Source organism: Euleptes europaea, chromosome 11, assembly GCF_029931775.1.
Source record: "Euleptes europaea isolate rEulEur1 chromosome 11, rEulEur1.hap1, whole genome shotgun sequence".
In the NCBI taxonomy this organism is placed as follows: Eukaryota; Metazoa; Chordata; class Lepidosauria; order Squamata; family Sphaerodactylidae; genus Euleptes; species Euleptes europaea.
Window position 1 is genome coordinate 37,519,254 of NC_079322.1, and position 15,288 is coordinate 37,534,541.

Sequence of the window (15,288 nt, forward strand, 5' to 3'; positions counted from 1 at the left end):
CATTTTTTATGCTGGCAGAAACAACCTTGAGTATTAATTGTGATGCTGAAAATATTTGCATGTGATTCTAAGTTTATTTTACCAGGTTCCATGTTTGAGCTATTGTTTTGGCTGAAGGTATCACCCCTGGATTTTAGGGCTTACTCTGAAATGGTTACTTGACCTTTTTTTGTTTTTTGTGTGTGTGTTTTTTAAAGTGCTAAAGTTGTGTAAAAGCACAAACAAGGGCATTGGCAGCCATTAGAGCAGTATAGTTCAAAATTAGTGTATATGATTATCTGACTTACCACTGTTTTTTATGCTTTCATAAATAACATTGTTACCGTACTCTTTATTTATATTCCATGGTATGGATAAGTTCACTGCAAAGTGCATGCAGAAATGAAAAGGGCGGATCTGTCTGAAGCGAAGAATAGTTTTGATCTAATACATAATAGAGTATACACGGTAGTGCATTTCTTTTGAAAACCGCAAGCATTGTTACCAAAAGGAAAGCAAAATCCTTAATAGTTTCTTTTATAAATATTTTAAATACATATTTCTTACCAAGTATATAAAAATAGCACTTTTGATAAAGAGATCTGATTTACATAATAAAGAACGTGCAACAATTAACCACTCTCTACCGGCTCTGTTTAGTTGATTGTCAAGGAGATGACATGCAGCGGTAATTGTCCCTTTACCTTCACAGCAAGGACGTAAACACCGGCAGGGCCCCCCCGATGACTTGAAGCCAACAGTGCCATGGATATTGTTTGGAAACAACAACCAAGCATGAAAAGAGAGGGGGGATGCCCTTTGCTACACACAACAAAGCTCTCCTGTGCCAAAGCTCCTTTGTCCAGGTCGTCCTGCTATTTCGCCCCTCAGGAGCAGCAGATCATCACAAAAGTCTGTTGTGCAGCCCAATTAAGATACATCTGTCTCTAAAAGGCTTTTTTTCAATGTGCTTCATAAATCCAGGAAACGCTTCCCTTCATACAGAACAATGAAACTTTCCCCTATCCGCCGGCCTCCTATCGGTGCCAGTTTTCGCATCTGCAAAATTTCCATGAGCATCCGAGAAAAAGGCAAAATATCATGCAATAATGGATTAAGTTTACAACTGGTAGGTGTGGCGCATGCTTGACAATGCCACCTATTAGTTTTGTTATACATTTATGGCTTTGCAATCTTTAACATCCATTGTGCTTGCCTTAACGTCTCGAGGCAAATCTGAGGTCTGGGCAGATGATACTCCTTTAGTTCCTTCCAGGTCCCATGATCCTGGCAGGTTCTCAAGGCTGAGTGAACTGACCGCTCCCTGACTAAAGCTCCCTTCCTCAGACCTGCTGGGCAACACCAGGTGTAAGGACGTCTCTGATGAAGAGCACGCGGAGGAGGAGAGAGTGGCTGAAATAGACTGGAGAGGAGTCAACGTGGAGTCCGACTGTGGAGAGGTGCAGCTGACAAATTGCAAATGGTCTTTCTGGATAACATGGTAGCGGGAGGGGGAATAGTCAAGGCCTGAAGTGTAATAAAATTCTCCATCGGTTAAATTTTGAATGCGGGTTTCAGTTTTTTGTGGGCTACTCCCTACAGAGGATGGATCCATTTTCCAGATGCCAGCTATTGTGTTGGAATGGCAGAGTTGTGCTTTGGTGCAAGGAGCATTCGATTGATGTTTAGTCCAAGACCTGCTAGTATGTAAGCTTTCCTTACAGGGACTGATGGCTGTGCTATGTACTCCACAGAATTCTGGGGACTTCTGTGCCCTTAACAGGTTTTTCAGTAGATGTAGCACATTCTTCATGTCCTTACTTAACTGAGAGACCTCTTGCGTCAAAGTAGTGACCTAGAATAACCAGATTTTAAAAAAATAAATCAGTCAATACTGAATGCATATACAAAAGACTCAATAAAGGAAGCCACGGCCTTCAATTTGCAGGATCTGAGCAGGGCTGTCAAAGGTAGGACATTTTGGAGGACTTTCATTCAAAGGGTCGCCATGAGTTGGAAGCAACTTGACGGCACTTAACACACACACACATACACACACATACACACACATACACACACACACACACACACACACAAGAATATCCATGCTTCTATTTCATAACACTTCATCTCCCTTTTTCCAGTGATAAATTCCCATTTATAACTGACAGTGAGCTATTGATTTGGGTTAGTAAATGAATTTGTTGTGAATGTGGTGTCTGGAAATGTATTTGTGAGATTTGTTGTTCAGTGATTGCATGCTATGGCAGTGCCAACAAAGTATTCACTTTGCTTTCAATAATTTAATTAAAGCAAATTGTCGGAAGTAACAGTTCTTCTAAGGGCATAAACCAGTGGATTCCAGGAAACCAAGCCTAAGATTTATTTACTTTGCATACAGTTGAAAGCAATCTCTAAAGATGTTCATTATCTTGCAAATAAAAATAACAAAACAATAAAACCATTTGGTTCATTTGTTAGAATAATGGTAACATCTGGGAATACAGATAAATAGACGTTATTTGTTTCATTCCTTTAGAGAATCTAAAGAGTCAGAGGAAGGAGGAAATCAGCAGATATGACTGATATCAAAGTTTTCCAACTTGACATAGTCAAACCGAATTAGGGTTGCCAGGTCCCCCCTGGCCCTGGCAGGGGATGGGGGATAGGGTTGCCAGATCCAGGTTGGGCAACTCCTAGAGATTTGGAGGTGGAGCCTGGGGAAGACAGGGACTTCAGTAGAGTACAGTGCCCCAAATTCCACCCTTCAAAGCATCCATTTTCTCCAGGGGAACTGATCTCCATAGTCTGGAGATGAGCTTTCATTCTGGGAAATCCCCAGGTCCCACCTGAAGGCTGGCATCCCTAAACAGAATGTGTACCGGAAGAATTCGAAGATGACTGAGGGAGGAGAGAATCTGCCTCTCTGAGCTGTGGGAGAAGGCTCCCTGGTAGCCAGCTGCTCCACAGCATAGTGAAGGATCTGGCTAGGAGGGTTGCAGAGGGATCTGTCTCTCTGCATTGAGCCACAAAGGTGTTGTCTCAGGAGGGATAGGCAGCTGAGTCTTAACCCCCAGACTCTGGCACGGTGCTGACACTAGTGCAGCTCCAACATAACAAATAGCTACCCTGTGCTCCCCTAGCAAAGAAGTGTGAGAAAAGACACAATGCCAAGGATCTGAGGGCATCAAAACTTCACTGAAGTCCACAGCAACACTGACAATACCACGAAGTGGCATGCCAACACTGCTGCACAACCCAGCCATACATATGGAAGCAGCCACACTTTGCAGTGATGTGCCATTCCTCCCAGATATCCTTGTGTCCTCATCCACCCACAGAATGCAAGGGAAGGACAAAAGGCACCATAACACTTTTCACCGTATGGAGGTCTGTGACATGCCCAGTAGCTTCATTATTTATTTTATTTAGAACATTTTTATGCAGCTTCTCCAAGAACCTGCACAAGAAACTGCACAAGGCAATTTACAAACTAGAAACACTAAAACCAATAAATACATTGCCTTTCTAAAAGCCAATAAATACATAGCCTTTCTGAGGCAAGGGTTCAGCTCCTGTGAAAGGCAAGGGAGACAGTACCATGAGAACATGAAAAAGATGTTTGAATGTCTTGTCAAAAACGATTGTGCAAACTTAATCTGAGTGCTGACAACTATCAGACAGAGGCCTTTGAATGGATGCACATTTTCTGTTCAATATTGACATAAGTGGAGCAGTGTTTTCTTGTTCAGGAAGTGCCAGGTCATCAGGAATTAACAGTGCTCCCTCTTAAAATTACATGTCCTCTATAACAGAATGAGCATCCTTTTAATGGAGAACAAAGTTTGAACAATAGTCTGAATAGAACTTCAGCCTTCAGAAGGTCTGTCAACAACATTGCATTGACACTAGAATATAAAGCAAGGGATGAGTGAATGTTCCCTACTTCATTTGTTTATATATTTTTTCATTGGTTTCAGTTCTCCACTTTTGGTTATTGGTTCATAGATTTTCCCCCCACTGAGTATATAAGCTTTATAGTTTGTATAGGCAATTTACATAAGATTTATATATATACAAAATACATCACTGAATATAACAACAGATTAAAATGTATACATTTTATGAGAAAAATTCAGTATGAAAAAACAACAACAGAAAATGGCGTGAAACCAGAGAATCAGAACTGTGATTCACTCAAATAAACAAAACCGAAACATGGGTCAAAATAACAGGGATGAAAAATTCAAAATAAACTCTGCGCATAATATTGGTGATTGGTTGTAGAGATTAGGGATACTGTGAGGTTTGCCGCAAACATGCTCAAGTGTCACACTTACCATACTCAAAGGTGGCAATCAGATATGAGCCAATCACTTGGACTGTTCGGTTCATGCCAAGCAGCCGTGGATGCCTGCTGAATTGGTTTGCATCAGGTTTTCCTAAAACTGCGCATGCGCAAAGATGCTGCCAATTCAAACTGATCAGCGGCCATTAGCTCCACTAAGAACTACATAGATGAACACCAATGGGTAGGATTTTACTGACGTCCAGAATTCATGGATGACTGATTTATATGATTTGTGAGTGCTTTCATTGTCTATGTAAACAAATAAAATAGTAGAACTTTTAGAGGAAATACTTCTACAATTAAATAGTAGTAGGTGTAGTAAAACACAATCAGGCTGTGCAAGAATGTGCATGCGTGAAAAGGACAATTGCTTTGTATTGCCTGGTTAGTGAGTAAGACACTGAAACAAACTGACAATGAACTACTGAACTGATTGTTGAAAAATCAGGTCTCAGTTTGCAACCAGCTAATAGGATGCAAGCTGAACAGGCAGGTGTTGAAACATCCCTAGTGTAGAGACATTAAGTAAGGATACCTATATCTATATTTATATATAAAGTAAAAGTGATGAGTTGATTAACTCTACCTGCAGTCTCCAACCCACGTATGCTCATACACTCCAACAGAAATCAATGATACTATTCCAAATGCATTGAAATGACTGAACTGTGCTTACGAAAGCCAATGGCGAAATTTCTTTCCCTGGTCAATTATAGGTTACTAGCAGAAAAGCAAATGAAAGTACCAAGTTAAACATGAGCTTTGCTCTGCTTCCAGTAGCAGCTATTCGATTTGTTTGAGGACAGATTACTGCGATGGTGGCCACAGAATTACTCATGCAGTTCATCGAATGACGTTGGTGGAAGTAATCTGTAGGAAGGGAAATGTGACTGCACATAAGTTTCCAAAAGGATACATTTGCCAATTAGACAGAGAAAAAGATGAGTGTGAAATATTTGACTCTCTAAACAAAAAGCAGTCACCAGTTAACTAGTGTAACTTGTAGAGCTTAACTTGCTCATTAACACAAATTCAGCATTTGTTGCTGTCACAGACAGATAAAGGACAGCGGCACAGGCTTTTGTTTGTCTAGTGCAAATACAGTGGATGTGTAAGAAATGCAGGCTGGGACACAAACAGCCAAACTGTGTGCTGTCTGGAGATGAAGCCCTATAGGCTTACCAGTCTTAAGGGGGGACCTGGAGTCTCCCAGAATTACAAGTGATCTCTCAATGACAGAGAGCAGTTTTCCTAGAGGAAAAGTCAGCTTCAGATTGCAAACTTGAAGGCATAACATCCCTGCCAAGCTCCTTCTTGTCCCCCCAAATGCAACCCTTCTCAGGGACCCCCCAATTTCAAGGGATCTCCTAGATTGGAGCTGGCAAACCTAGGACCCTAGGTCCTTATCCCTTATCTTCTTAAAAGCTCCTGAAAGTGTAGGGAACCTCCAGAGCAGCATTCAAAGTTGAAGGTCACAGTGGAGAGGCAAAAATCTGCCTCTCTTTGACTGTACCATTCTTTAAACTATCTTTAATTCTATTTTACCTTCACCTCTGTTTCAGTGTTCTTCCATTTGCTTTTCTCTCCCCGTACTTGTCTTTTAAATATTATCCTTCTTCCAGTTCATTGGACTTCAAATAAAACACCAACAATTTCAGCCCTAGTATTAATCTTTAATGCTTCCCAAATCACATTATAAACTGCACTGCTGCACCATTATCCTTTCATTTTGATATATGAGATGTTATATCTTCATATTTTTTGCAGGCAGTTCATTACCCATCCTATAACATATTCAGTGGGTTGGTCAGTCATGCTTTTATGAGACACTGACTCTAAGCAGTTTCTTTATCTGAAGCTTTCTATATTATCACTGCAGCCAATTGTGGTGGAAATGCTCTCATTTTAGTAAAGAGACACAGTAATCCAGTCATTCCTTTCTTTCATTTGGCTACCACTAACGCTATACAGTTATGTGGCCATTTGGGCATACATGACTAATAAGCTTTACGTAATATACACTTCAGCACACTATATTATTAAATCCAAAAATCTCTGCAAGGTTGATTGTGGAAGCCTATATATGAGTCCTGTGTATTCTCAACATCTTTTTCTCTCTATTACTGTCACAATGAAGATTAGCAAGTATCTGACTTTGGGAGTCTATGCAACTGGCTGAGCCTGCTAAGTCTGAAGAAAAATATGTTTAGCATCTGTGTGGCCCTGATCTGCAGATTTAGGTATCCACAGATGGGGGTCACACATCACTATTAGATACATAGATAAAGCTTTGGGGATGGTTCTAACATTATTCAATAGAAAATATACATATTAGTACGAGAGGCCTTAAAAATTAAATTGCCTATCTAAAGGGAATGGCAGAAAATGTGTGATGTATTAAAATTATAAAATTAATTGTGCTACAGCAAGGAAAAATAATACAAAACTTGAATAAAAGTTGGATGCCATTTTATAGTTATTTAGAGGGAGCAATGAGTATGTACAATTAAAGATGTGCAATTTTGTTATATTTAGTAAATATTATTAAGTGTGGTAAATGTTAAAATAAATGTAATATTTATATGTAAATATTTTATTTTTATAAGTATTTGTTGTTTGGTTACCTGTAAGGGTCTGCTAGTTGAAGAAAATAATAAAAAAGCAAAACAAAACAAAACCTACCAGAACTTTTTCTATTAAACCCTGAACACATTTAACATAGTATGTATCTTTTGCATTCTTACTTGGAAATAAATAATGCTCTGTTCAATGGGATTTATTCCCATGTAAGTGTGCGTAGGAGTTAGCCTTAGTCCCAAATCGTTTGTTCATGCTTGGTTTTTGATGGGCCATCTAGTTAATTGAAAAGGTTTCCTTTGGCCAGTAAAAGCATGATTGGACCAGTGTGGTAGGAAACAATAAAGGTACATATTTTAGAACTACATTCTAAATCAAAAGACTTTCACATCTCACCTCAATAACATGGTTCATCCTTTCCATTTTTATTCCAAATCCATTTATTCAAAACCCTTGAAAAATAAACTCTCCATACCTCATTATTAAGCCTGCTGATTTGTTGTTTTGTTTCTTCTGCTTTGATAACTAATACAGCGGCACCAACTTCCGACTCTGTAATGATAACATATAGTGGCAGATAAAGGGAATTAGCATGTTTGGTCATTGCAACTGGTTTTAGGTTTTGTTATTGCAATGGTTGCTAACCTATGCAAAAATCGGCTACTCAAATCACCAGAGAGGAAATAAGGCTACATTGACCCAGCAAGCCAACAAATGATCCACCTACTGATAAATCAGCACTTGCTGCATATTATTTTATTGCTCCCTCACATGGTGATCAATGTTTATTTAATACACTTCATAGCAAGGGACTGTGAGGCCGATGAGATTTACCAGTAGTGTTGTGTACTGGGCAGCTGTAATGTGCATTGTGGTTGCCACACAGACACATGAACCTGCCCTTCAATGACCAGGGGTATGATTTCCCCAGGGAATTCGGACATCATAAAAAAGCTAGAAAACAGCATCATAAAAGAGCCAGAGTGCCATTGCTGGGCACAAAAATCTCTTCACCAAACTGTACATTCCATACTGTGGAAACAAAGTACTGGTCCACAAGGCCTCTATGTATTTTTTTGGTTAGATTGACTGTAAAATCTCATTAGGTTCTCTCTGGTTCTTCTGTATAATGATCTCTGTACAAGGCTGTCTGTGGCAAAAGCAATTGGATTTTTTTAAAAATCCCTTGAGAAATCACTTAACATTTATTACTCAGCAGGAGTCTAGTACTGTGGGCTGTGCGTGTATAAATTGCCTATTAAAAAAACAACTTCTAAGGAGATTATTAACTATTTTTAAAATCGAGGGAACAATAAAATCTCCCAGTATTGACTTGTGAAATAATTTATTTCATTTAATTAAAATATCTGACATTATTAAACAACGGTGGTATGATATTATTAACCCACTGTTAAGTTTTAAATGATTTAAAGTACTTTCCCACAGACTTCATGTTTTCTCTGTCTCTGTATACCCATGGGCGACCATCTCACAACATTTCTTGCTGTGGGACTGGCCACAGCACTGAGATTAAACTGAACTCTTGGGACCTAATCTTCTTTTTACTATCATCACAATGAGCGGTGGTTCACTTTAAAAGGACACACTCCTTCGTAGTGTTACACACAGTATGTGTGTTCATATTGTTACACACAGTGCACACTGATTGAAAAATGAACATAGCCATTTGGTTTTCTTTGCCTGATAGCTGAGTACCAGGGGATGGGGGGACAGAGCTAGGTAACAACCATTCCATGTTTCTTTTTTCTCACTCTTTCCCCCGTCTTCCTTGAGGACTCCGATGACGTTAGAAGTGTCAATCCAGTCACATCTAAAGCTTTCTCTCTCAGTATGCGGTACAGAAAAGGCTGCCCTCTTCGAAAGGTGCTTTATGAATCATTTGTAAGATGGCTAAATATAGCACTAACCCCCGATGGTAGGAGATACTCTGGAATCCTGTTGGAGTTGTTCAGAGCTGAAGTCAAACGTCTGGCTCCCCTCATTATTGTTACCATCTTCTGTTCCGTCCATAACCCTGTTTTAAAAGAAACATAATCTTGGGATTTTATATAGAAATGACGCTTCATTGTCCTTGTGCATTACGAGACACATGCCACATTCTTAGGCAATTCTAAGATTTATAAAATTACCAAATCTCATTATTTGAACCTAAACTGTAAATTAAGTGTTTCTGATGAAGGGAGGTTTGACTCGCAAAAGCTTGTACCTCTAAAATGTTGTCGGTCTCTAAGGTGCTACTGCACTTGAATCTAGCTCTATATGTTTTTTTAAAAAAATTTTACATCTGTCTGCTCATAATTTATGCAGAAAATTATTAATGGGAAATGCCTCTGAGTTCTCAAAGTTACAAGGAGCACATGCGGATCAAGACCAGTCAACCTTAATACAGATGATAGTCCTGGACCTAATTTGAGCCAGAATAGATTTCTGAAATAAAAGGGAGGAAAGGAGTATGTGCTCACTTCACTTTCAACATTACTGAGTAAACACCAAGTCTGCTTATACTAGTTTAGAACAAAGGTCAGAAATATTGGGTCCAAGAGTGTCCACAGAATGTTTGTCATCCTTTCATTTGTTTCTCATAAATGGTTAGCTGCAGAACAAATACTCATTTGGAGAGCTGGATACAGTTTTAGTACATTTAAGGATTTGTTTTCTACTGTAATTTTGTCAGCTGCTGCTGTTGCTACTTCAAATAACTTTGTAATCAGTTCAGTGGTGAAATATTGAATTTTCTTTGGACAAGTTTAATTTATATTGAAGTTCAACGTCAGTGGTGCATGCCAAGTTCATTGCTTGCCTTTCACTTTTATTTGTGAGACTTGTCAGCTACCTTTTGGGCAGAACCATAAGCAAAAATTCAACTAGTATTGAATAGGACACTGTAGGCAGGAAAACGACACCTGGTATCTGCCTGTCATACAACCATTAAGGGCACAGAATGCCCTAAGATGAGCTAAAGTATGGGACATCACTTTAAAATTAAGCACTGTACTTGTCACACAGTGAATTCAAGACCAATACATAATTTTATTAGATATGTAGGAGAAAAAAAGTGAATTATGTTGTACTTGTTCAAGTATTGTTTGTGTCATTGATTTGTTTCCTGTTTCCTGCCCTAGCCTATATAGATGCTCAGGGTGGCTTATAATGCTACAAAAACAAGACGAACCCCTTCCCACGGTTCTATTGTAGTGTAGTGAGTTTATTACAATGCTAGCAAAACCCCCATAACTCTAAAGAATCATTTCTCATGACAGACCACATGTAAGCCACTAGTTCCCCTGGATAAAATAGCTGCTTTGGAAGGTGCACTCAATGGCATTATACTATGCTGAGGTCCCTCCCTCCCCAAACCCCGCCCTCTCCAATCTCCACCCCAAAATCTCAAGAAATTTCCTAACCCTACATTTAATTCATAGTAGTAATAAACAGAGTTTCATCAGTATTGTTAACCTTGCTAGTGATCACAAGGCAAACAGTGGAAACCTAAACAGGCTTAGAAGGGTGTAACTCTGTTTCAGATTGCACCATAAATATTAAATCATCACTATATCTAATCGGAAAAATGTTGCCCCTTGTATCAATCATGAAGCTTGCTAATATTATATTTTGAGACTCTGGCTAACAGCCAAACTGCAAGCAACATGGATGACCAATGACTGGTTTCCTAGATGGGAATGTTAATGGCAAAAAAGCAGCCACAGAGGAGGGAGGGGCAATATGGACTGAGGCCTCAGTGCTTCCCTTGAGGCTGCTTTGAGCCCAGGGAAGGAAAGCAGACAGAAATTTGTATTATATATTTTTTAAAAAATTTGGAGCTTGAAAAGGCCTGGGGTAGGACATTTCTGACTGGGAGAATGAGGGAAAACTTAACCCTGTCTCCCCAGCACTTTGGCCCTAATCCATTTCATCTAAGGATGCCAGCCTCCAGTTGGGACCTGTGGATCCCCTTAGAGTTGCCAGCTCTGGAGTGGGAAATTCCTGAAGATTTTTGCTGTGAAGCCTGAGGAGGGCGGGGTTTGGGGAGGGGAGGGACTTAACTGGGGTACAATGGCATAGAGTCCACCTTCCTAAGTGGCCATTTTCTCCAGGTGAACTGATCTCCGTCGCCAGGAGATCAGTTGTAATTGCTGGAGATCTCCAGCCACCGCCTGGAGGTTGGCAACCCTAGATCCCCTGGAATTACAACAACTCATCTCCACAGAGCTCAGTTTCCCTAGAGAAAATGGATGTTTTGGAGGGCAGATTCTATTACATTGTACCTCATTGAGATCCTTGTCCTCCCCAGGCTGCATCCCCAAATCTCCAGGAGTTTCCCAACCTTGATCTGGCAACCCTAAATGTCACCCCACCCTTGGCTATTTTTTGCAACTGAAATACACATCTGATGATGTGATTATGGGTTCCCTGTTCACATGTGTCGTTAGACTGAATTTTAGGTCAGTCAGGCCAGGGAACTTCCTTAAACTTGATCAGAAGAGTTCAGAACTACACAACTCCTCTGTTGTCAGGCCTCAGGAGGTTTCTCTGACATGTGCCCTGTGGACTAGCTAAGGGACTGTACGTGTGTCTTAGGAAGCAGCCTTTGAAGACTTTTTCACTCTTCCTTCTAGTGTTCTGGGCTTGGGTGGATAATAAATGATATTTGTAGGAATTGCCACTAACCCATTGTGTGCATGGAAGGGGGGAATGGATGCACTTTTTTTGATGATAACTAAAGTGGCAATGAAACTGAATGACTGCTTTTATGTAAGTAAAGAATGCTTTCCTGCCTGATCTTCCAATAAGGTTGCCAACCTCCAGGTGGGAGATCTTTTGGAATTACAACTGATTTCCGGACTATAGAGATAGGTTTGCCTGGAGAAAATGGCTGTTTTAGAGGGTAGGCCTTTATGACATTATCCCCTTCTGAAGTTCCTCCCCTCCCCAAACCCTGCTCTCCACCACTCCCCACATCTCCAGGAACATCCCAACCTAGAGTTGGCAACCCTATCTCCCAAGTGGATTTTATAGAGGTTGAAGCCAAAAAATTAAGGTGTAAGTAGGGTTGCCAGGTTGCAGCCTGGAACCTCTGGGAGCATTGGGGGCGGGGCAGAGACAGGCTCTCCGGCATCACACCGATGCACAATGTCTCTTCTGGCAAAAATCAGAACTGACATCATGACATTGGGAGAAGCACTCTAGGATTTGCCCCCCCCCCAAAAAAGCAGAGATTTTTGGCAATTCCTACAACCCCCCATGTCATGATGCCATTTCCAGTTTTTGGATTGCCGGGAGGTCCCCCGCCATAGTGGAAGATCTGGCAAGGTGGAAAGCTAAGTATTATGTATATAATACTAGGTAAAAGGTATAAGATGGCCACTGATTGAGCCCAATAATACAGGACAGTGTTCTTCTGTATTGCTTATCACCCCCCTAACAGGTGTGGGGTACCTCCTGTGTGAGCCATCTCATAGATCTATGTCTGCCCTGGAGAGCTTTACCTTCTAGGCTGGTATATCTCCATCCCCATCCCAGACACAGTCACCAGCCTCTGCCAACCGATTCCCCAGAGCACACCCTGGCAGCTTACCATCTTGTTCCTGTACACCCTACCACGGGGGGGGGGGGGACAGGGGACAGGCCTGCATGCCCCTCTCCTACCTGGCCAAGTATTGATATTGTCATTATCTCTGTCCCCTCTTCCTCTGGGTTGGAGCTGGAGCAGCAAGTCATCCTTGGTTTCTCTCCAGCCCTCTTTAAGAACAGCACCACAATCTATATATACTCTATATGGTTACCCAATCTCTTGTGAAATAACTTCCCTTTGCAAGAGTTTGGCCACCATTTCGGTTATCTAGGGAACCACAGTAGTCAGCAGCACTGGAAGAGCAGCTAAAATGGTAGCTAAATTCTCCTGAAAGGCCATCCTCTCATGAGAGTTTGGCAAGCCCTATCAGGTCCATGTGGCTTACCATGCAGGGATCTGTAGAGAATAAACAGGATAAACAGGCTCAAGGTCCCACGCTAAAGTGAGGTGATGGGTGGAGGTGACAGGTGGGATGGGAGGATGACTGTCACTTCCCTAAAGCCCATTACTCAAGACTGTCTCTACTTGTGAATGGTCACAACTTTACCTAGGGCTGAGGTCTGGAGGAACAGCACTGGTGAGTGATGTAAAATGGAGCTTGAGGTTCTTCTCTTTCTTTTTGGAATAGTAATGGAGTTCAGTTTCATGCTTGGTTCTTGAGGAATTTGCACTGCAGACTCGGATAGGGGAATGGAAGGGCACAGTTCCTGAAGCCAACTGTTTCAAGTTTATCCCAAGATAGCTTTTATTGCTTCCTGACTTCTTCTGCTGGGAGGAAGTTGTGCTTTTTGTGTGGACTGGAGTGGCTGCTTCCTCATCTCCTACTTCTTCTTCATCCTCCTCATCTTCCACAATTGATGGAAGCCTCTTGTTTATACTGCCATTCCCTTTGGAATCTGCCTAAAATAGTGGAAAACCCGTATGAATATAACAATCCAAAACTGTTCATTGTGTGGGCATCAATTACTTCTTGCATCAAACCAAAAACCTACCAAGGCTCCAGCTGTAGGAAATTTGCACCATCTCCTTTGTATTTTTGAAAATCAGTTCCATTATGTATCTATGAAACAGCCCTCTAGGTACATACATTTCATGCAAATGTATTTTATTGCCTAGAAATGTTGCTTAATTTTAGTTCTGACAGAGATAATGCACTCACTAATCAATATACCTTCTAATATGTTTATTTGTATCACACCTTTTTCAATTTGCACAGGATAGCTAACAACAATCAGAAACCTAAAAGATAGATCACGAAACCAACAAAAATGATAAAACAAGCCAGCATTGACAGACTAGCAGTATAAATCAAATCTCCTTACACTTCTGTAGCTTCTTCCCAAAACTAGCCAACAAAGGAGAAAAGAGCACAGTTGAGGGATCCTTGCTTTACAGAACCAGAGCAGCCACGAAAGACTGTGCTCTGTAAGCAAAACAACCTTACTAGTTGAACAGAGGAAGTCTGAAACAAATTATCTCAGGAAGGTTTTAGCCCATGGGTGGGCTCATCGGTGTGTGTGTGGGGTGTGTGTGGAGAAAGGCAACCCTGTAAGCCAGTTGACAACACCCTTACAGGGCTAGGAGGTAAGAGAAAGTTTTCAAAGAAGTAAGTAAAACTTAGATCATAGCACTGAACGGCAGCAACTCCCACTGACTTTGAAAACAGAGGCAGTATTTGATTTGCAAAAGGCAAAAGATGGGAACATTTCTTGGTAAAGAAAATAATTCTGCAAACAGGTTTTGGAGCAGGAGCATACATCCGCAGGTAGGTGCATTTCTTTCAGTTATACAATATATAATACAAGTGGTGACCTGCAAGAAACTTGCGGGGAGGGTGCATCCCTCCCCCCTTTGCTTCCTTCCCTCTCCACATTCTCTAATAATTTCCCCCTTCTTTCTCACCCTCGCCCTGTCTGTCAATTTTCTCCAACTCTCTTTCTCCCCTTTTCTCCTCTCTGTCAATCTTCTCCCTCTGTTTCTCCCCCTCACCTTCTCTGACATATTCCCCATATCCCCTCCCCTTATCTGTCAACCTACCCCACATCTCTTTTGCTGCCCACCCCTTCTCTGTTAATCTCCCTGTCCCCTTCTCTGTCAACATAACCCGCTCTATTTCTCTCCCTTCCTTTCTCTAGCAGCCTGCCCCCTCTCTTGTGCCTGCTTCTCCATCAATCTTCCCTCCCCTTCTCTGTCAACCTACCCACTGTCTATTTCTCTCCCCTCCCCTTCGCTTTCTTCCATCCTCCCATTATCTGACATCCTATCCCCTCTCTCTTTTGCCCCACCCCTTCTCTGTCAAGCTACCCCCCCCCTCTATTTCTCCTTCCTCTTTCTCCCAATCCCCTACAGAACCACTGTGTATTGATTAAGAGTGTTGGACTAGTATCTGGAAGATGCAGGTTCGAAGCTTGCTGGGTAGCCTTGGGCCACTCATACTCTCTCAGCCTAACCTACCTCACGGGGGATAAAATTGAGACAAGGAGAATGATGCAAGTCACTTTGGGTCTCCGTTGGGGGAAAAGGCAGGGTATAAACGAATTAATTAAATTAATCAATAATCTATCTATATCCCCCTCTCTATTTTGCCCCCCACCTCCATCAATCTCCCCCTCCCCTTCTCTGTCAACCTATCCCCTCTCTAGTTCTCTACCTCCCCTGAAAATTTCCCCTTTCTTCTCCCCTCCCCTTCTTGTCAACCTCCATCTCTCTTTCTCTCTTCTCCTTACCTTACCGGCCGTGGCAGCTGCAGTGTATGGAAGCAGCTCCAGACCTGGAGTGGCTCCCTGTT

At 41.4% G+C, this 15,288-nt stretch overlaps 1 protein-coding gene across 1 annotated transcript in view; it reads right to left on the minus strand.

Moving 5' to 3' along the window:
* Nucleotides 1–1,016: 1,016 nt before the first annotated feature.
* The window catches only part of KCNH8 (potassium voltage-gated channel subfamily H member 8), a 220,835-nt gene continuing 206,563 nt past the window's right edge, over nt 1,017–15,288 (minus strand). Inside the window, exons 13-16 of the mRNA XM_056857318.1 lie at nt 13,048–13,400; nt 8,836–8,942; nt 7,383–7,459; nt 1,017–1,834 (exon numbers count right to left, since the gene is read on the minus strand). Of these exons, the coding sequence (XP_056713296.1) occupies nt 1,151–1,834; nt 7,383–7,459; nt 8,836–8,942; nt 13,048–13,400 (1,221 nt within the window). The 3' untranslated portion in view covers nt 1,017–1,150. The remainder of the gene's footprint in view (nt 1,835–7,382; nt 7,460–8,835; nt 8,943–13,047; nt 13,401–15,288) is intronic.